The sequence below is a fragment of the Gallinula chloropus genome (assembly GCF_964237585.1).
Source record: "Gallinula chloropus genome assembly, chromosome: 2".
NCBI lineage: Eukaryota > Metazoa > Chordata > Aves > Gruiformes > Rallidae > Gallinula > Gallinula chloropus.
Genome location: NC_140086.1, coordinates 63,905,030 through 63,927,750, shown reverse-complemented (window position 1 = coordinate 63,927,750; position 22,721 = coordinate 63,905,030). Strand labels below are relative to the sequence as shown.

General features: G+C 38.6%; 1 protein-coding gene across 1 annotated transcript in view; it reads right to left on the bottom strand.

Annotated features, from left to right (window-relative positions):
- Positions 1-1,591: 1,591 nt before the first annotated feature.
- ZNF236 (zinc finger protein 236) overlaps positions 1,592-22,721 on the bottom strand; it is a gene marked incomplete at its 5' end in the record, with an annotated part of 79,044 nt that continues 57,914 nt past the window's right edge. Inside the window, 10 exons of the mRNA XM_084280161.1 lie at positions 1,592-2,039; positions 2,476-2,652; positions 6,306-6,435; positions 10,576-10,773; positions 13,054-13,185; positions 14,931-15,121; positions 16,802-16,981; positions 17,504-17,747; positions 18,982-19,127; positions 20,997-21,362. Of these exons, the coding sequence (XP_084136287.1) occupies positions 1,912-2,039; positions 2,476-2,652; positions 6,306-6,435; positions 10,576-10,773; positions 13,054-13,185; positions 14,931-15,121; positions 16,802-16,981; positions 17,504-17,747; positions 18,982-19,127; positions 20,997-21,362 (1,892 nt within the window). The 3' untranslated portion in view covers positions 1,592-1,911. The remainder of the gene's footprint in view (positions 2,040-2,475; positions 2,653-6,305; positions 6,436-10,575; positions 10,774-13,053; positions 13,186-14,930; positions 15,122-16,801; positions 16,982-17,503; positions 17,748-18,981; positions 19,128-20,996; positions 21,363-22,721) is intronic.

Below are 22,721 nucleotides of genomic sequence, written 5' to 3'. Positions count from 1 at the left end.
CCTGATGCACTGGGACAGACAGGCAGGGAGCTAGGCCACGGGGCCAGTATGCCTACAGATGACTGTAAAATAGAATGTGTTTCTGAAACAGCTGAATTACCAAGGGGCTGTCTGGAAGGAAAGGCACCGCTGGAAGAATGTCACATATACTTTCAAATATAACGCTGAGAGACGCCTGGCTGTTAAATGGAGTTTTAAGGCTTTCCCAGAATCCAGAATAGAAGGGTTAAAAAAATACACAATACAGAATTTGGAAAAAAGTAATATTATTTAACATGTTTTTGAATTAAATATTCCACATAACAAAAGTGTTATTTTTATGTCACCAATTATATTACTTATATACATATGCCAAAGAGTTAACAAAAGAATTAAGAGATGCCCTATCAAAACCAACAGTGATTTCTTGCTTCAGCGGTCTGAAATAACTAGTTTGCATCATAGACAAAGTATAGACAATATTTACAGAAAAGGGCCTTTTTGGATCTGAGCGCCGTTATCTTTCAGAAGGCAAATTACACTCCAGCTCTGTAGTATAGAACAACAAATCCACCACTGACCTAGAAGTACTTGCAGCAAACCGAAAAGATGAACGTCCTGCAACTGGGATTAGTATTTACAAAATATACTGATCAGCCACACAGAGGCTCATATAACTTTAAATATATGTATATACATTCAAGCACACAAATATATATATCTATATATATGTAACATATAAATAAAATTCAAAAGAACATGGTAAAAATAAGAAAAGAGCTTCCATCTTTGGAATGTCTAAAAGATGACTATGTTTTAACTCCAGTGTTTCTTTGTTCTGAATATACTTAACAAGTGGCACCTTCCAAAGCATTAATTACCCAACTAGGTAGTTTCTTGCTGAAATGACTTCAAGAACAACAAATAAAATTCACAAAGAAAACAACGAGCCGTGTACAGATTTGAAATGGTAACCGTTCACAGCACTGAGGGTATAGCACAGGTGACCTAGAGCGCGTCTAACGTTCTCACTGCTAACACAGAACTGCATGTTTACTGCCCAGGTTTCGTATATGGCTGTGTTTTCCACAGATACTGAGGCATGTACCTGCTGATCCAATATAGCAAATGTAAAAGAAGAGGCTTTCACAGGAACCTCTTCTAGTTTGGGTTCTCTCTAAATAATTATTGCTGAGTTTAAAACCTCAGACTTTGAACATAAAAGCTCACAATTAACTGCCTCTGTGGTTGGAATGGAAATGAACATGCTCCCTCTCTAGAGCTGAACTCAAGTAAGATCATGGCATATTATTTTTCTTCAAAAAATTCTCAACTGTACTAAAAAAAAACCCAAACAAACCACACCTTAAAACAGAAATACAACCAACCTCTTCCTGCGCCTTGCAGAAAGAACAAAAACCAACCCGACCCAAACCTATTTCATACTGCATGCCTCTAACTCTGTAACATTTTGTTTCCAACCTCAATTAGTTATTACTTTAAACACGTAAATAAAGCAAGCTGACCAACAGTTGCATGGTTTTCCCCACAAAGTTCTTCTTCACCTTCTTTAAAAATGGGAATCGTTCTATTCTGATATAAAGTTCCAGTTTATTTTCCAAACAGATATACTGGCTGTGAATTAGAAGATGAAACTGTATACAGTATTACCTGAGTTCTTTGATTCACAGACAACTTAGCACAGATTAAACGATGTTTTCCCAATAATCTTCTACAAGCTTAAAGACAAAAAGAACGATTCTTTTAGGTAATTTTCGTAAATAATTAAAAAAACTATAATATATTATTCTATTGTTAATATTTTCAATGCTTGAAGCTTTAACTGTAAAAATCCATCTTCTACTTTTCTGAAAACTTGTGTAGAGAAATTCGAGTCTCAGAAACAATTTTTAGCTTTCAAATTCTAAGGTGTCATCGAAAAACATTGCCTATACTTTGCCATTCATTTGAAGATTCTTGTACCACTTCTTCTAAATTCAAAGCACGACTGATATCTTCCCCTTCTTGTTCCTGATGACTAACAGGCTCTTGTACAGGACCTACCAAAGTGCAAGAGAAAAAGACAAGTGAGTATGATTCGATGTACAGGGTAACAAAAAAATCGAATAGAGCACTTGGGGAATAGAAGAAACACACTGGGAAAAGTATTATACAACTACTTCAGATCTGGCAGATTCAGTGGACGTTCTTGGAAAAATTACACATAAATAAATATAGATATAGGTCTGTAATACTGTTGTTGTTTTCCTGTAATAGTTTTTGTACTTTCTCTTTCACATAAACCCCAAGGAACCATAAGCAGTAACCAAATTCTCTTTCAACCTGCGTTTTTGGGTTACGTGTTCAACTAGTAGCTCACCAAATCTGGCCTTCGGCTATTAGTGCCTAATCCCTCAATAGCTTAAAGTGTTTTGTGCTTTCTTAGTAAGGCATGTGTCTTCCCTCACTCACCATTACCATCACCGTGCTACGTACCCGTGTAACCGTGAGCCCGTTTCATATGCAGCTTCATATTGCTTTTCTGTGTAAATCCCATTGCACAGTAATCGCATTTATAAGGCCTCTCCCCTGTGTGCTTTTTCATATGGACTTGAAGAGCACTCTTCTGGTTGAAAGCCTTTTCACAAAGCGTACACTGAAACGGGCGTTCCCCTTATAAAAAGAGAAAAACCACATCTTTAATGATTTCTCAAAAATACAGTTCAGAATTCAGTGGAAATGATCAAGATGACCTAGAAATTAAGTAAGCGTGATCTTTTTCCTTAAGACTTTCTTAAAATGGCTCCTTATCATCAGCAAAACACCCCAAATTAAGTATTAGAATATTTACAGAAGTCCTAAACCACTGATACTGTTATCTTTCCAATCAGTTTAAGTAAATTATTTCATGGAGCTGTGAAAAAAAAAAACTGTTTACCAGTGTGACTTTTCTGTACTCAAGGGGACCATTATCTTTTCACATCATTTACAAGTAAGTAGACAATGCAATTTAACAAAGCTGATGTTTGTAAGAAACTACTAAATCCAATGTGTTAAAAAAAAAATTCTGGTGGTTCTACATGGGACCTGTAGCCTTCTACACCAATAGATACTAGTGATTCCCATATCCTACCAAAGCAGGCAGACTTTTTGCACATCTGCCAAAATACTACTAATTTCTGATTATAATTCATTACAAAAATCCTTTAGAATTTAAAAATACCTACTTCACAAAACCAGACCTTTACTCCGACACCCAATACCTGAACCTCTGATGCTGTCATATGACATTTCGGGCTTCTGAACACACAAATATGGTTTGCTGTCAGTTAGCACAATAAAGCACAAGCAGGAGTATACTTTTCCAGGTTTTTTTTCTAAAGAGCCAATTTTTCTCTCAAATGTGTCCATCACCTGTATGCTAGCGTGCCCACATGTGTTGTAGCTTACATGCTAAATCTGTGCGTTCTTCCTACTTCTGTTAACAGTGCTCTCACCAGTCTGAAGTGAAATCTAAGTTTCCTCAGATAGTTCTGGCTCCAGGTTTTCTAGTCTGTTCAAGAGGAACAGCCTTTTCAGTATTGTGTAATGGATTACCACATGGCTTTTTGGTAGAACTAGAAAGATCCACTTCTCTCTAATTTCCACTTCTCCAAACCCATCTTCACTGGTAAATCTGAATGTGTGAGACATTCTGTGCTGTTCAGAGAAACAACGTGTCTTCATTCTGGCCAGTAATTCAGCAGGTATTGGCCATTAGAAATAAAGATAAAAATGACAAACACTTTCTCACAGACAGGGAACACAGTGTTAGGGAGAGCAAGTCAGATTAGCTTTACTTCAGTCTTTCCTATGACAGTTTACGTAAAAGCACCTATTTAAAAACATCTCGGCAGCTCATCTTCACTCTTGTGGTCTGAAGGGATTTTTAAAATAACATGAATGACTGTCATGTGGATTGACTTGCTGTTTCAAGAATGCCAGACAACAGCAATATAAAAATGAATTTAGGAAGGATGGATACAGCTTAGGGGCATTCCTAGCACATGAGCACCCAAGCACAAGAAGCTCTAAAATATCTGAGGATTTACTCAGTAAACTGCAATTCATTCCAAAATAGAAAGAATTTCTCCAGTGAGGGTGCAGATTTACAAGAAACAGATGCATAAAGGGACTCTGCCCTCTGCCCAGCCTTCCGCTAGCGCTCTGTCTCTATTACTATGGGCAGGCTGAATCAAAGCAGGGAAAAGGGGAACTGGTCATTTTTCCTGCTTTCAGATTATTTTCTGAATCTCTTAATTAAATAATACAGGCTTTTAAAAAAGCTAATGGTCTAAGTCAGTTTTGCAGAAAGTAATTATTGGGGAACTCTAAGGAGATTAAAAAAAAAAATCTGTAGATTGTAATTCCTGCCTCTCTTTTCCTGTCCTCAGTATAATCACAATGTTCCTTGCTACCACTTTAACAGCTCAGAGCAGCTGTGTTCCCTTCTTCAGTTTTACTCTTGGGAAGAGCAGTCACCATTTCTTTGGGGCAAGGGGTAAAGAGTAGCACAAGCAGACAAATCCATTAGATGAGAATACAAAGGGTTAGCAGAGACCCTGAACACATAAAACCAGCTCTACTAGAGCAGACCAAAATTTCCTCCCACACCCAAATGAGAAACCTTTTCAAACACTTGGTAGGAACATCCCTTATAAAACCTGTTTGCACACGCCCATAATATGGTAACTGTAACTAGTAGCAACTCATCAGCAATGAGGGCTGTTAGCTGACAAATGGTGGGAAATATCCATCACCCTATCAGGATGTTACAGCTCAGGTGCCAGAGTTATGTTGTGCTGAAAAGTGGATCACCCAGCCCAAGGAAGTCTATTCCTATCACACTGGCACTGCTAACTCCCCCTCCCGTTGCAATACTCTCCAGCTGCTACAACCAATAGATACCACCGCAGGATTTCACAGCTTGCTGGCCGAGGATCTCAGCCCTTCCCAGCTCAGTAATCACATTACATACAAACATTTGGCACTGCATGGTAGAATGTGTGTGTGTGTGTGTTAAGACTGCATTTGTCACAGCTGGAGAAAAGTTAGTTTTGATGCATGGAATGACAGCACACGACACTTGGGTACGCAGGCAGGTCTATACTTTAGAGTTGCAATGCTAAACTAAGAAACTAGTATTAAAACCTGCAAGAACCTCCTGAATTGGAGGGTTCCAAGATGAAACTCAAATTATACATCACAAGACTGGCAATTGATGCTAACCAAGTAAAAATGACAGTGTTAACAAGATAACTTAAAAGAAGAGATTAAGAACTTTGCTTTAAATGACCATAAAGCAGCCAAAAGCAAACTACCAGGAGTTGATACTGGGAAAAGAGAAAGCTCTGGCTGACTCACTGAGAGAATGTGACCCTTTCTGGGGAGTCAAAATTCCTTGGTCCCCTCCAGCTTAGAAGCAATACAGTTAACTTTTCTCTTTCCTTTTAACTCTAGCAGCCACGACAGCACATTGTTGGTAGCAGTGGTGTGGAAAAGGAGAACTCGTTTTGGAGAACTGATTTCTTTATTTAGAACTCCTGTTGTTAAGAATGCTGTTGTTAAGATACAGAAGGTGAAAGGGAAGGCAGCTGGACTATTCTACGTAGAGCTTTCAACTTGTAGCAGAGAAGAAGCTGCAACCCAAAAAGCACTTTTATCACAGAAAAAGTGTGCTCCCTAGAAGTCAGTACAGTCTTTTTATAGAGTAACAGTTGAAGAATATAATAAGCAGAAAAGAACAAAACAAATGAAAAGCACTTGCATTAGAAACAGATGAACTGCGTAGTAGCTCGATGACAATGAAGAACCACTGCATACAGCAGTCAGCAGTCAAGACTGTCCCTTATTTAAGGTCACTGAGCAACACCCACTGAATTGCACATTCTCCTATATGTCTGAAGATCACATCCAATGTCTTTACACCACCTTAAAAAACCCATTTTAAAGCACTGTTTAATCTGCTTCAACAACTGATAAACTCTTAGATACAAGCTCATGATTCATGTTACTGTTGCAGAACCACTAGTCCCAAAATATGGAGATGTTTAATCATATCACTAAGCATGATGTTCTGGCTTTAAACAAAACATCAGAGTTTCTGAGATTTCAAGCCTGCTGCTTCTCATTTCAATTTCTAACCTGTTTGAGTTAGAAATTTACTTGTTTTTTTAAGCTTAAATTAATATTTAAATACCTGAAACCACGAGCAAGGACTGCAAATTTAATACCCATATATTTGTAAAAAAAAATCTTGCAAAGATAACATTAATTTGTGGTGTTACCTGTGTGAATGCGGCTGTGTCTTTCCAGCTGACTTGGCTTAGCAAAAGCTTTTTCACAAGTATCACACTTGAACACTCTAGGCTTCTGGGAACTCAGGGAAGGTCCAGCCTGATGGGTCTGCATATGCTCCTAAGCCAGTACAGAAAGAAAAAAATACATTTCAGACCACTTAAAAACCCTTCAGTATTTAATGTGGAAATATATCCAGACTTCACGGATATTAGCTATCAGCAGATGAGTTGGAAGAGGATGGAAGCCTACATTCTTTTCTCTTTTTAAATGAGAGACTGGTTTTGTGTATCAGCTCTTCGTAAGGGTGATGCGTCAGGATCTTTGCATTTCTGAAAAACCTCTGCCAGTAACTGTATGCATTGCTCTCCTCCATAATTATCTGAAATAAAATTGGAACCAGAAAACCGACACACCAGAATTCTTGAAAAGTTTTCTCCACTTACAAACGTGGACTTTGAACAACTGTGCACTGTAAGTTAACATTGGACTTTTCCCCTCCCCTCTACAGCATCCATCTCCCCTCCTTGCCTGACACATACATATTCCTCCTCAGCACCTGAGTTACTATCACTGTAAAGCTACATGGGCCTTGGAGGGGACTATCACAACATACACACATGCAGCTGCACAACGTCAATGGGCAAATTGAACCACAGAATCAGGTTGTAAAACACCTTTAAGATCATCAAGTTCAATCATTCTTGTCCTATGCTAAACCATATCCCTGAGTACCTCATCTATCAGTCTTTTAAACACACCCAGGGATGGTGACTCAACCACCTCCCTGGGCAGCCTGTTCCAGGCCCTGACAACTCTTTCAGTGAAGAATTTTTTCCTAACATCCAATCTGAACCTGCCCTGGTGCAGCTTTGTGCCATTTCCCCTTGTCCTATCTCCTGTCACCTGGCTGAAGAGACCATCACCCACCTCTCTACAACCTCCCTTCAGGCAACTGTAGGTGCTGATAAGGTCTCCCCTCAGCCTCCTCTTCTCCAGGCTAAACATCCCCAGCTCCCTCAGCCATTCCTCATATGATTTGCCCTCCAGCCCCTTCACCAGCCTGGTTGCCCTTCTCTGGACTTGTTCAAAGACCTCAATGTCCTTCTTGTGGTGAGGAGCCCAGAACTGGACACAGCACTCAAGGTGTGGCCTCACCAATGCCGAGTACAGGGGCAAATGAACTCTTTAATTACAAAAACCACTAAGGTTCTCACAACATAGAAAGCAGAATGAGGGTATGACATGTTTTATTTTTGTGATGGAGAATTAGTAACAGTTCCAACTTCAGTGGTTTTATTTCACTGATGCTGGGCCCAGAAGTTTTGCAAATTTAAAGGAGCATCTTATGTCATCTAATAACTTCTGTATTTAAATCTTCAAAAGAAAGCAAATAAAAATGTATTTCAAATCCTAATCAAGATCTGTATGTGAAACTGTACTTGCAGCACTTGTCCACTTTCTAAAATGTGTGTGGATATTCTTTTCTAGTCTACCAATTACAGACTGAGGACTATTAATTAGTTTTTACCACATCTAAATAATAAGCCTTCTTGATGTCTATCAAAGTCCTATTCCTTGCATCATGCACTGAAGCACATTGTGTCTGCAGCATTTGTTTTCACTGGAAAACCAGCGAGAGTTACAGAGAATATTATCATCATAGTAATTATAATAATATAGTATTAAAGTGAAATAATAGAAGATCTTCTCAGAAAGTCACAGGAGATTCATATAGGAGAGTTTAATTGGAGATGAAGAGTATCTTCTGCTTTCATCTTGTTCATTACCTCCTGAAGCACTGAAAGAGTAGAAACAGGCTATGACCTACCCCAGAAAAAACACCTGAAACTGTCTGCCATTAAAAAAATACCAACCCAAAACAATAACCCCCTACACACCCCCAACAACCCCCCCATCTCATTTTCTACTTGAAAGCAAATAAAATAGCATCCAGATAGCTGCCATAAAATTTTATCTGAAGAAAGAGTCTGTGATGCAATTCTGCTCTGCCAATCCATCTTGTACAGCCTGGAGAAGAAGAGGCTGAGGGGAGACCTCATCATGGTCTATGGCTTCCTGATGAGGGGGATCAAAGGGGCAGGGGCTGATGTCTCTTTAGCAAATAGTGATAGAACCCATGTCTCTTCCAAAGGTCATAAAGTCTCTTTTTTTCCCCCAGAGTCCCAGTCAAGTCCCATCTAGGGTGCCATGTCACCTCAGGACTTGCTTTTCAAGGACCAGGACAGTGCTCTGGGTGGTGGCACAGGTTATGTTTCCAGCCACTCAGTGGTTGTTTCAACCACTGTAACTACATCGCACTTGCCCTGGCGAGTCTGTGGGAGTGTGATATGATCAATCTGCCAGGCTTCTCCATAGTTATATTTCAGTCATCATCCTCCATACCAGAGAGGCTTTAACTGCTTGGCTTGCTTGATTCACAGCACATGTTTCACATTCATGGCTGACCTGTGCAACAGCATCATGGTTAAGTTCACCCTTCAGTCACAAGGCCACCTGTATGTTGCATCTCTCTCTTGATGGCCTTAGGTATCACTGTGCAACAGTGTCCACTGGAGCTTTATACTCCTGGGGGTCAGATGTGACAGGCCATCAGATCCAGAGAGTCTAGCAAATCCTGTTGTCCCATTCCTCCACCTGACTGGAGGCAGGGCTCCTCTAACTGGAGAACATCCCTAGCACACTGCCCCTCAAACCAAACAGTAGTCTGCCACCCTCTGGCTTATTGTTAGTGAGCATGATTTTAACCCTTCCCTCCTTCAAGCCTTGTTTATAGCTCTTTCAATTAGCCCTGCAAACTTCAGGGCAAAGATCCTTGTCCCCATTTGAGACAGATGTACCCCATCTATCACTAAGAGGCCCAGTGTCACAGAGACCCAGGATCAAAACCCCAAAATTTTTGGCAGTGACCCCAGTCTCAGACACAGTTATTGATCTTCTAGACTTTCCTGTTTCATCTCTCCTCATTCCCTGCCACTGGAAGGACAGAGGAAAACACTAGTTGTGCCCCTGATCCCAAGGCCCTGAAGTCTTTCTTGACTGCCCTTTGACTTCTTATTGCAACTCCAATGCTGCCTACATGAAAAAGCAGTAATGGATAATCACCCAAGGGCTGTACCAGGGTAGAAATTTTTCTTAATGTCTATTTAAACCGGTCCAGTATATATTAGAAGTCAAAGTTTAATTATAGAAAAAAAGGTAGCACCAGGCCAGTTCTAAGAAACCAAACTGGAGAGAGGCTCATATTTGGGGGTTTATCATCATTACTTAAGGAACACAAGTATCAATACTGCATTTAACTATATTTTTTTTCTGGAAAATTTGTCCACAACCAGAGGTTAAGAGTTTCACACCACCACATTTTGTGACTTTCCCCAAGGACCAAAAATCTGGTTGACACATGTGATCACTCCAAGAGGCTGAGCTTCACAAACAGATCGCATTTCCTAAAAGTATGAAAGGAGAGCTATTCAGTCATTTTTCTAAGAGCTACTTAGTATGAAGACATTGCCTCTGGCTCCAGAAATTTCCTCTATGAATTCTGGGAATCTGGCAAAATTCTGGACACATTATATGTTTGCTCTTTTTCATAAAGCACTTCTTCAAATCACTGCCTTTTAATATTCCTCAGACATAGGATATGGGTCTCAGCATACCACTTTACCATTACAGCCCAATGTTCCTAGCAAGAAAATTCAATAATCTAATCAAAAACTTAAACAATCTGGTTTTTGTTTTTTTTTTAAAGACTTGGAAGTGTCAGGTTGTTCATAATCTGGATGAAGCTACACAGAGAATATTACTAGATAACAGCAATAATGTAAGGATATTTTAAAACAAATGGTTCCTCTCCATATGTCACTTGTACTCATGAGCATCGAAAAATCAAAACTACAGGGTGCAAAGCCCAGAGCTTCCTATGATTCCAAAAGCTTATCTGAAAATCAGCATTAGCAGTGACAACATATATAAGCAAATAAAATAAGTGAAATCTTCTGGCAGTATTATTTGCATGACAGGTATTTGTATTTTTTGTTCTGTAGTCAATATATGTATTAAAATCCTTTCCACGCTCCAGGAAAGAGTTCTCTATCTGCATATGCAGTATCACTTAGACTCCCTCTCTCAAGGTGAGTAAAGGGAAAGGTAAAGGGATAATAGGTACCTTTGAATACTATCTCAAGAAGTCCAAACCAAAAGGATGAGTTAACAGAACAATCAGCTGTTGTTATCAAATACCTTAAGATGTGTTGCCCTCTTAAACGCTTTATTGCAGACGTGGCACACGTGTATTCTTTCCTTGCCATGAACCTCTTTGCTGTGGTGCATCAGCATGGTGGCTGAGGGAAAGGTCTGGCTACACTCGAAACACTGGTGCATGCGACCTTCTTTTTCTGCTTGACTGCTTTTAGTCACATTAGGAGACACCTCTGTCACCTGTAACAAGTCACAAAAACACTGTCAAATCATTTCATAGGCACATTCAAAAGTGTTTGATTTTTTAAGATCTAGCTCAACACGACCTATTTTTGGAGAGTACTTGCAAGCAAGTTACCAACACAAAGGAAGTAAGTTGTATGTAAATATGGATTTGTATTTCATTGCTCTTAAGAATGACACATACATGTATTTTAAGAAAACAGATTATAATAACTATGATCAAATTCATTTATGCATTTTAAACAGAATGTGTTTGTATCAATATTTTCTATATTCAGTTTTATATTCCCAAGCATCTTGGATGATTCTCATGTTTCTCAATGAACAAAATTCAAAGCCAGAAATATTTCAGGTAAAACAAAAGAAAGCATCTGTGATTTTACAGAGGAGAATATTTTCTCTTTATTTAATTTCTTCACTGGAACTTTTCATAAGTAAAGCTCTGAGCTACTAACATAAAGCTCCAGAATTACTGAAACACAATAAAAAATTGATAGAACTTCATCCCTGCCTCCTTGAATTGTGTCTCTGTACTCTTTTAAGGCATGTTTCTTTTTTAAAATCTGAGTTCTGTCAGAAATTCTTTGCTGTTCTACCTTCCTGCCACCTTTGACTTCCTACACATTGGAATGAATGATTATTAAGGCTGGATGAAGACTGTATTTAAAATCAATCAGCTCTCCTGGTCTTCCTTCTCTCCAGGTCTGCTTATCATATGATTAGTCCAAGGAGATCACTAAACATATGAAAGCCTGCCCCTCCTTGTTTGTGATCCTGTTATTTGCTTTATTTTCTTTCCTCAGGATCCTGAGCTCCACCATCTCCCAGTCTCTGCAACAAAGTATGTCCCCGACCTTCACATTCTCCATCAGTTCTTTCTTTGCAATTATCAGGCCCAGAACACCACCTCCACTTGTTGGCTTCTCCATCATTTGTATGAGGAAGTTATTATCAATGCATTCCAGAAATTTCCTGAATTCCTTGTGCCTTGCTTGTTACCCTTCCAGCAGATCTTAGGCAGGTTGAGTTAACCCATGGGGACCAGGGACCACAAATCAGATTTGTTAGGTTGGAAAGGAGCTCCTGAGATCATCTACTCCAACTCCTCCACTCGAGGAGCATCAACTACAGCAGACAGTCCAAGACCAAAATGAAAGCCTGATCTTCTGTTTCTCCCTGATCAAGTGATCTGTAGCAGGTGGCCAGTATTCACAACACTGTCGCTCACACTGGTCTGCTTGCCAGTCCTAACCCATAACGTCTCAGTTGGCTCACCACCCGGGCAGAGCTCTATGAATTCCTGCTGCTGTCTTGCCAGTCTGTCCTTCCAGATGATCCTGAATCCAGCCACAGCAGAGCTTCAGTTATGCCAGCTGTAGCACCTTCTCTCTCTGATTCCAGTGAGCCTGCAGCCCTGCAACTGCATGCACAACTCTAACTCCTCCTGCTTGTCCCCGTGCTGCACTCATCAGTGCACAGGCACTTCAGAGAGGCACCCAGTTGTGACAATTTTTCCAAGAAGTGTGTTCAAGTTCCTCTACCACACTGTCATCTTGGCACCTTTATTCCTACACATATACTTGAGACAGACCCTCTCCCTTCAGCGCTTGGTATTTCAGAGGTTTCTCTTGCCCATTCCAGCCACAACTTGCTCACATCTTGCCCTCTGCTTGCCAAGTCAGTCTACCATTTCTCCCCTTAACTGTGGGTCTCCATCTGTCTTGCTCATTTTTCCCATTTCAGAGTTTATATTACCAGGTTGGTTGAAAGTATTCATTTTGCCTTCAACAAGAGATACCTGAACTTTTTTTAATCTATACTTTTTCTAATACTAATACTATATCAGACATGCAAAAAATTCTACTGAGATTCAGATACACAGAAGTTCAAAAGACTTTATGTTGCTCTGCCATTAAACCATTTTGGTTACCAAGAAAAGATGTAGCAACAGGTGTTAGTATTTTACCCACATGGCTCTCAACTTTGTCTGTTTTTATCACTTAATTACCACCTTACTTGGAAATTTTTGGAGTAGTCTGTGTTGAGAGCACAACTGCATAATTTGTAGGAAGAAAAACATTATTAATTGCTTTTAATATGAAGAAGCGTTTTTAACTTAGAACAGAATCTGGTGACTAGGGAGTCACAACAAACCTCTTCCCAATACTCTTATTTGGGAGCAACATCAGCCTTCCTGCTTCAGAGGGAACATTCCAGTATTTTGATTAAATAATTTCCTTTACCCACAAAATATACAGGAAAAAAACTTTTATGTACCTGATACGTTATTTCTTCAGAGTTTGCAGATGCTGGATGGGGTGTATGGCTCACCAGTATGACTTGCTGTGAGCCTGACCCACTTTGGCTAGTGAGACTGGAATCTGTGAGTATAGCAGGGAACTGCTGACTCTGCCAAAGGAGGGAGAAAAGAAGGAAGAAAAAAAAGGTACAATAACTATATTTAAACAGCTAATAGTAAACATGTACATTATTTTTATACCTCAGAACTACATTTTTTTTTCCTCCTTGGAAAAGTCCACTCCAGAATCCCATCTGAACAAATACTACTGCTTTCTCTCCATTCCTCTCCCTTCCTCCTTCCATTTAAAGTCTACCGATTTAAGTGTGACACCTGGAAGTCTGTAGGAGCTGAGACTGAGTTCGGATTGATTTTTCCCAGACATACAAAAATCTCTGAATGTCTCAGCCTTCCCTTTTCTTTGCCTCTTCAGCTGACACTTTAACTCCTCTATTTTGCTTTCCTGTGTGGTCTTCCAACAGTATATCCCTTTTAAAATCACTTAACTAAACCTATTTCCAAAACAGAATAAATTAAGGTATAAATTACTAATTAAGATACGCAATTACTAATATTACACCACTACTACAATTTTTAGATTACTGTTGAAGACTTTTCAATTTCCCCAGGAAATGCAGTACCTTTATGTACTACCTGTGTATTCATCAAGATTCCTGCAACACAGACTGTGCCTGCACGGTATCCAATGCAATGTTTCATTTTTATTTATTCCTGTCTTAACATCAGATATGGTGACTTATTAATAAACATCAACATTGCCAGATGTGATTGCTTAAATTATTACCAAGTCTGAAATGAAACCACATGTTGCTTTGTTACACTGTGATGCCAAAAATCACAAATGTGTCCTAGCAACTATGTAAGAAGTCGTTTCTTCCCTTTCCACAGCAAAATTGCAGAGAGGAAAGCATATAATCATCCTCATGGACTTTGCTTCACCATCTTTAATCATACCAAATGCTAGACAAAGTGTCTTTCATTTATATACATTCACACATTTTAATTTGGGTCAAAAAGTAAATAAAAATCAGTCTAAACCTAATTAAGCCAAGAAATTAGAAGAAACAGCCAGAGTTTTCAGATGTCAAATATACACTGAAATGCCAACCACACAATGACCCTCAATTTTCACTTTCTAGTATTTTAATAGTATTATTCATCAGTTGGTTTGGGTTTTTTCCTTCCCACTGTATACGTTCTATTTGCCAATATGTCTTTTGCTTTTGATGACACCACAAAAAACTTGAATTATGATAAAAGCAAAACTAATGCTAAAGCTACAGGGGAGATGACTGTCCATCCATATAGCATTATTCTTATAACAAGTAGTGTTATAAGACATTTTATTATAGACAGTCAATTTAATTTAGGTTCTTTCCTGTTATTTGCTGTGAAAGGAACTGTCACGACTGTTCTTCAACTCTCACGTTCACAAGGAGGAAAAGAAAAATTTACCATATTAAACAATAAAAAAGTTTAGGAATACTAAGCTGTATTACTGAACTGTTATTATGCAGTACCCAGAGTTCAGTTAATCACTAAATACTGATCTCAAACAATGTTTGAAGCAGTAGAACATTAAACCAGAAAACATTCTTATTTGGGAATTTGTTCATTAAAAAGAAAACAACCTGCAACGTGTATCTGTATTTCAGTTTAAATTGATTATGCTTCTAGATGACAGCATGCACTCGCTGTTGGCAGAGAGGGAAAGTCTGAACTTTTAAATATTATGTGTTTGCAAGACAAAATTATTTCCTAAGCAAAATCTCCAATTCCTGCCCTGTAAGATGCAGCTTTAGCACATCTGGTGCTTCAGAACAGCATTTCTTACCTGTGAAGTGATATTAAGTGTGACTGCATCAAGACCACCTGACAACATTCCCTGAGTGTCAGCAAGAGTCAAGGTGACACTACCATCTCCTCCAACTCCTGATGAAGACATTACCAAATTCTGGGCAGAGACTGCAGACTGAGATATGGGTGTTGTAGAAGGAAGGTTTGTTCCACCTGTTGTATTAAGTTCTGGAATATATGCAAAATAGTAAAAAAAAAAAAAATCAATTTGCTATGCAGATAAACTCTTAGCTGCAAACTTAATGTGAAGTTAGTAATTCCTCCTTCTCATTTCCTAGGCCTTTCTATTTTGGAAGCAAATAAATCAGTTAAACAGCTAATCACGTCTCAAAAACTGCCAGAAAGGCAATTTGAATACTAGAGCAAATTTGACATGAATGATATTTTATCATCTCTCTACAGCACATTCATCAGATTTCTTCATCCTCCAATTTACAATCATAGTCCTTCAATATTCCTGTAACTGTCTCAAAGTACTAATTTTAGGTATGTCTTCTTGTTTACATTTCCTTAATACCCTGTGGAGCAAAGTTCATTTAAATTGGCATATCACTTTAAAGCTAATGAGAAAACATACAAAGCTGTGGCATTCCTGAATTGCGAGGTGCATGATTACAGCATTTCATTTTCAGTTACTTGGTCCAATTTTTTAGCCAAATATTATTTTTAATTCAAATTTAAAAAAAATAAATAAATCACAGTATGTATACCTGGAGCATTTAGTGAAGTGCCCTGAGTAAGAAGCTGGTCATTGCTTATAGTTAACGTAGCACCCGTAGTCTGACTGCTGATGGTTGGCGCCGTCAGCCTTAAGCCACTATTCAGATCACTGCTTCCAGAATTATGCTGAATAAGATCTTGGCCTGAAGAGAAATTAGTCCTATTATAACTGGAAAGGTCTCAACATTATTCTGCTACTGTACTTGGAACTATTAACGAGTGATCATAAACTAATAAAAGCAGAAAATACAACCAAAACACAAACTCACTTTCTAGACTTGCAGATTTCTATGCAGAGGTTTGACAAACTCCTGATGCAGGTGTGATTATACACCTCTAGATACTAACAGGTAGAGAAATACCTGTGCTGATTAATGTTTAGACAAATACTGATCTATTTACTTAGACTCAAGACACCACCTTCATGAAACTATAAAAATCTAGCAAGCTAAAGGCTAATGGTGAAAATGTGGGGGTTTTTTGGAACTAATATATGGATAATGAATTGCATTGCACACATCCTCTTTTGTAAAATCATCACTTCACATGGTGTTAATTTTGTGGATCAGTCAACAAGCACAGGACACACAGAAACTGAAAGGAGTCTCTATCAGTTGTTGGACACCTACACTCCATTTTCCTTAGATGAGTGAACATTCATTACCAAACAGAAAAACCTAAGTGGGGGTCCCTGACACCTTAACTCAGACATTATTGTCATGATACTTAAAAACACTAAATATGTTACAGAAAACGGAAAGAGATACATGAGAAAAAGGAAAAAAAGGAAAATAAGTAAAGAAAAAAGAAAGGGAAAAAAAGAGAAAAGTATTAAATATTGTACTGGGTGCATTAAAGAAATGTTATGATATAAAATACTGAAGTAATCGCTGCATATTATGAAGACTGGATCGTACACCTCAAAGAACGATCAGAACATCTATTAGAATATGGCTCCACACGCATTTAAAGAAAACTGGGTTAAATAAACTCATCCCCAATAGCTGCCCTGCTCGTTCCTGTCCCAGTACTGCCCAGGAGATGCACTACCCCAAGGGAGGCAAAGGAAGGAAGGAAGAGCTGGTTGTACCAGCCCTGCCACAGTAGAGAGATCATTAAAATACCAACCAGATATTGTAAGAGTGATTTCTTGAGGACTTCCTGATGAGCTTGTTGCAGTAGAACCCGAAGCATGAGCTAGAACTTGACTCAAACTGGAATTATTTATGGTCAGTGTTATCTCATGTTGTCCATTTGAAGATGATACCATCCCCTGTGAAGTCATGACTTGAGAGATGTCCTGTGCACCTGAATATTAAGTGGGTAGAACACAAAAAAATTCCATGAAGATCCTTTCTTTATAACAGCCACAACTTTTTAAAGAGGTCTAGTGGAGGGTGTCCCTGCCCATGGCAGGGGGTTGGAACTAGGTGGTCTTTCAGGTCTGTTCCAACCCAAACTGTTTTGTGATTCTATGATTTTTTTCAGAATGACCATAAGAGATGTAGCCAAGGCAAGGTGCTAAACTCATACTCTTAAAACCAGGGTTTTTTTTATATATCCATTTTATTCCTCTGCACATTAAGATCTTCAGAAAAAAGGTCTTCTATTTTTCTGAAGGACTCCAAACGTTTATGATATGGTCCACGAGGTGAAAAAGACACATTCAGAACAGGCAACAGAGTTTTAAAATTTGCTGAAATTGCTCATAGAAGAACTGTATGCTTATTTTATTAAATAAGGTAGTTGGGTGTGTGTGGGGTGTAGTTCTCACTGTGGGTAATACCATTAGTAACACTAAGAAATTCAAAGTACAGTGAAACTGCTTACCACCAGCACTAGTTGTGAGCACAGACTCTTGCTCAGATAGGGATCCGATTGCCATGTTAGCAGAAGACGTTACTGTGGGCTGCAAAGACAGGCCTGATATAGGCTGAATAACCACATTAGCTGGCACTGTGTTTTCTGTTGCCTGGAGGGAGGTATTCTGTGGGGCCATACTGGGATCTCCAGTTAGCTGCTGAGCAAGTAAATTACTCTGCTGTAATGTCTGCTGCAGAATGCTCGGATCGATCTGAAAAGCAAGGTTTCAGTCTGAAGTTAGCACACACAGGTTAAGTGAATACTCAACATGAATCCAGCATTTGTATTCACTGCATACAGAGTATATAGAATATTTAAACCTTGTAATTAGCCATTTTAAATTTAAGTTTATTTTTTTAAGTGTCTGCATATAGCGAATCTCCAAAGTCACTATGTAAATAATTTATTCTGCTTCACCTGTAGCTTCTCTCCCCTCCCTTACCTCAACAAAATGCTTGGGAAATCATGATCATAGTTACATATGAGCACATGGGGCACCAGGTACCCACAGTACTGGCATTCCTGACTGTCTTATTGCTGCATGTAACGCTTATCACTGTCTTCAGGTCTTTGAAAGTGAAAAGGCATGGAGCAGAGAGAAGACTGGTACCAAAAATTATCTGTTTTTTCAGCTCCTGGGGCTCACTGAGGTCCCTGTTCACAGTCAAACACCTGTTCTTGATAAAGACAGAAATTTTACTCTTTAGGGATGATCGGGGAAAATAAAACTGAAATAGTTTTCTTTGTTGTTCACTAAAAACTTTGTGAATACAGACGCTCTGAACAATCTAATGCAAGCCAAGTCGTCCTTTCCATGACCTTGGGGTTGGACCTGGTGACCTCCAGAGGCCTTCTCCAACCTCATTGATTCTGTAAAACTAATCAGACACCACCAAGTTCATGAAAATCATTCCTTCACATAATTTGAGATATTTTTTTTAATATAATCACCTCACCATTTTCTGTTGCTCATGTTACAAGCTCAATAGGAATTTAAATTGTGAATCCAAATACTCTAAGCTTGCCAAGTAACACAGGTGTCTTATGTTAAAGAAAAGAACATTCTGTGCAGTAATTTGGGTTGGCTTGCTTCTCAGAAGGGTTCTTTTGGGGATGTTGGGTGGGGAATTCTAGCCTAACTTGCTTATAGAGTGAAAAGAAAAAATGCAATTGAAAGAAAAAAAAATTTAAAATGCAGATTTTAGAGCAATCTGCCAAAATCCCAGATGAGTAAAAAACCCTAAAAAACTGAAAAAGAACAAAATCAACAGAAAAAAGCCTCTTACTGTGTAGCTATTTTTCAGTTTTCTAACACAGTACAAATGACAGAGCATGGTATTGCCTCCCTCAATTCCAGGGAATGATTCCAGAATTATATGTGGTCCTTAAACTTCCTTCAGCTTTCGAAGTGACTCTTCAAAAGCAAGAGACTGCGAGCAACCTACCTGCAGTGTTATGTTGTTAATACTGGTGGCATCTATTCCAGAAATTTGAACATTTTGTCCAACCAGATTAGCAGCAAGTTGTAATTGTATTCCTTCAAGAGTGGCCAAGCTACCATCTGTCAAGGACACAGTTAAGTCACCTCCAGCTACCAAAGAAAACAGTCATATTATAATGTTTTTCTTTATCATTACTGATTACCTCTTTTAGCTTGTTTATTTTTATAAATTAAATCAATACAAAAGCTATTCACACACAAACATTTATGCCAATAATTTGAAGTAGGTGATTGCCTATTTTAAAGCTTCATCAATTCTATGTAATTTAAAGATAGTTATTATTTAAGCACTAGCTAGCATCTTGCAAGCAGCACTCACACAGGGTACTTACACTCTGACTCTGAACACACAGACACACACACAAAAGTTACTGACACATTTTTGCATAGCACAAGCACTGCTCAAGAAGGTATCCAAGTTCATCCCATGTGCTCATGTGGATGGAAATAAAGGGAACATTACCATCTTACAAAAGTTCCTAATTTCAGAAGGTGAAGAGACCATCTCTACAAAAGGTCTTAAGAGGATGTAAGGAAAAAGTCAGCTTGTGTTTGGCATACTTTCTTCTCCAAAAAATTTCAGTTTTATCAAGTAGTATCCTTTAGCTGATGCTTAAAAAAACCAACCAACTAACCAACCTTCCTTCCATCCATCCTCCCATCTACCCACCCACCCAACCCTCCCTCTCCAAAATTCTTCAGCGTACCCAAGAAATACCTGGTTTGGGCAAAAAAAATCATTAACCTTGACTTAACAAGCTACCTGCCTCTTTCTAAGACATGTGAGCATGCTAAAGACTTCTTCTTATTGCGTTAATTCAAAAACACAAGCAAACATCAGTTTTTAGTCACAAATTTATCACAAACCATGCCTTCAATTAACAGTTACCAGCATCTTCTGAACAACCAATAGTTTGTTGGCTTTGGACAACAATTTAGGTCAAACCAGGTAAGCTATAGTTAAATGAGATATACATTGCTTTGAATTTGTATACGTACTTCCAAAATCATACACAAGCACTGGAAAAAAGTGCCAAAGAAGCACAGAAAATCCAAGTTCACTTTCAGAAGTGACAGTCAGAGACCCTCAATTTAAGCAGAAAATCTAACAGTACCAGGGAACATTTCTAGAAACCTGAACACTATTCTGCTCTGAAAAACATCCCTGTGCCTGAGGTCAGCTAGCACTTACACCAGCAATTCCTGAGACCAATTTAGAAGTTTGGAAGGATCATTCTCATTCTCAAAAGGTCATTTACTTGCAGCATGAAGCATGTTGGGTATTCCATGCCAGCTGGCCTCCAAGCCAAAGAATGGTCTGTGACAGATTCAATGTGCTAATGCAGCTGTAGCCACTGACAATGGGCACAACTTCAGATCCCAGGCATTTAGCTTTCCAATGTACATTTCTTTACCACTAGATTTTCTTACATCTGAAGTGTTTTCCTGTTTTGATTGTTGGGTAGGTTTTTTTTTGCACTGTGGGTTTTCTCCTTTCTATTTTGGACCACTGAGTACACATGTACAGCAGAGCACACACTAGTATTTCTAGCTATTTGCCCTAAGATCTAATGCTTGAATTAAAAAAAAAAAATACCGTTATGGAATGGAAAGCTTACAGAATAACTCTTTTGCATCTTTCCTTTTTAAGAAAAGGTAAAAGAATATTACCAAAACCAATATAAGTACTCCAGCTACTTGTTACCTCTATTTTCTTCCTTTCTGCAGTGCAATACCACAGCAGAACTGAAGAGATCTTTTTAGGTGAGCTGCATACATTTTCACCTTCATTCTTCAATAAATAAATAAATTTCTGTCACCACCCTGCACTGAATCATGAATTCAGTACAACTCTTACCTGCTTGGAAGTCATGTTTCACCTAATTTTCTGAACTCTAATACAAAACAAAGTTCAGTAATTGGTCTCAATACCACCAGCAAAAAGTCACCCATTTTTACCTGACACTGAAGCAGGCAGGATGGCCTGGCCCACGAGTCCTTGCTGAAGTAAATTTTGATCAAACTGACTCGTCAAGACGGAGTTATTCATGATGAAAACGTTTGGGTCTGTTGAGGATGAATTAAGAAGACTGACTGGTTGTAGTCCCTCAGCTGAAGTACGGGTGACAGGCTTCCTAACCTTCTTTGTCTCTGGTTTATAGTGACACTGTATGTGGGTTTTTCTGCGCCCTGAAGTACGGAACCGCAAATCACAGTGTGGGCATTTGAAGGGCTTTGCTCCTGTATGCAGGCGCATGTGGACCTTTAGACTCCCTTTTGTAGAAAAAGAGTTACTGCAAACATGACAACTGAAGAGCTTCTGGCCTGGAAAAGTTTCAAAAATAGAAAGATAAATGATGAAAACTCTAAAAAACAAGTAGCAATGTACCAACGATTTTTTAAAAAATAGAGACTTTAAAATAATTAGAAAAAGAAAATACAGATTCTAAAATAGTTAGCCTTTTCCTTTATAATTCTGGCTGCTTTTCAAATGAATTAAGGATCTCAATGAAAGGCATCTTAATTTTTTCTTATTTCTAAAACTCAATATGCTCAAAACCTTCATGCAGACTCTTTTGTCACCTTGCTGCCTGTGTCCTTCTCATCTCTTACCTTCCCAACCAATAAAGTTGTTTCAACTACACAGCTCATAAAACTGGAGAATCAAGTTTCATCTTGGCCACTTCAGTATTTGGCTTTTCTTTAGTCATTTATTTTCTTTATAACTCCAGCAGCTTTATTCTTCTACTTCAGCCTGTACCTCAATACTGACTAGTGTTAATAGACTCCAAGTAAGAAACTAAGACAATTTCCAAGTGAGGTAATATTCTAAACCAAAATACCAACCAGGCCAAAGTAATCTAGAAGTACAGAAATCTAGTCTAGAACCATACAGTTTTGTTTCTCTTCTCTCCTTTCAGACTGCACAACATTTGAAAACAAAAATCCTTGTGTCTCAATTGGAGTTTTTAATGTACTACAAATAACAAGTTAACTATGGAGTTTGTTGCATTAACCATATGTGAAATTGTGCAATTCACAAACCCCACAGTGTGGTATCTGGCAGAAAATGTGCAGCTCTGGCTGAAAACACACTGAAATTCCCAGGCCTTTCACCGTGATACTGTTTCCTAGCTAAACAAGGGAAAGAAATTATTTACTGCTGTTGCTGTGCTACCAAAGAATAAAACCAAGACTTCTCTAGAGCTGTGATGGAAAACTACATTCTGGAAAAAAGAAAAGAGAAAAGAAAAAAAAAAGGGGGAAACAAAATAATCCTAAGTGTGACTAAGTTACTGTTTTTACCTGGAAAACCATTATATTGACATTGAAACAAAGTCAACTCGACTTCCAGCTAAGAACACACTACTGTATTTGGGTGATGTTAGTTATTGCCATTTGGTAAAGAAGTCACAAACCCAACCTGTACCTATGATTCTTGCTACTGAGTTCTAGTCTCCATTTGCACAGACGAATCTCTCACTCCTCACCAAATTCCTGAATTATAATTCAGTCTACATCAATTTACAGATTTAAATTACAAACCATAAAACTCTTGTACCGTTGTCCTGGTGGACAGCAGGATGACCACGAGCCAGCAGTGTGCCCTCCTGGCTAAGAAGGTCAATGGCATCCTGGGGTGCATTACAAGGGGTGTGGTTAGCAGGTCAAGAGAGGTCCTTC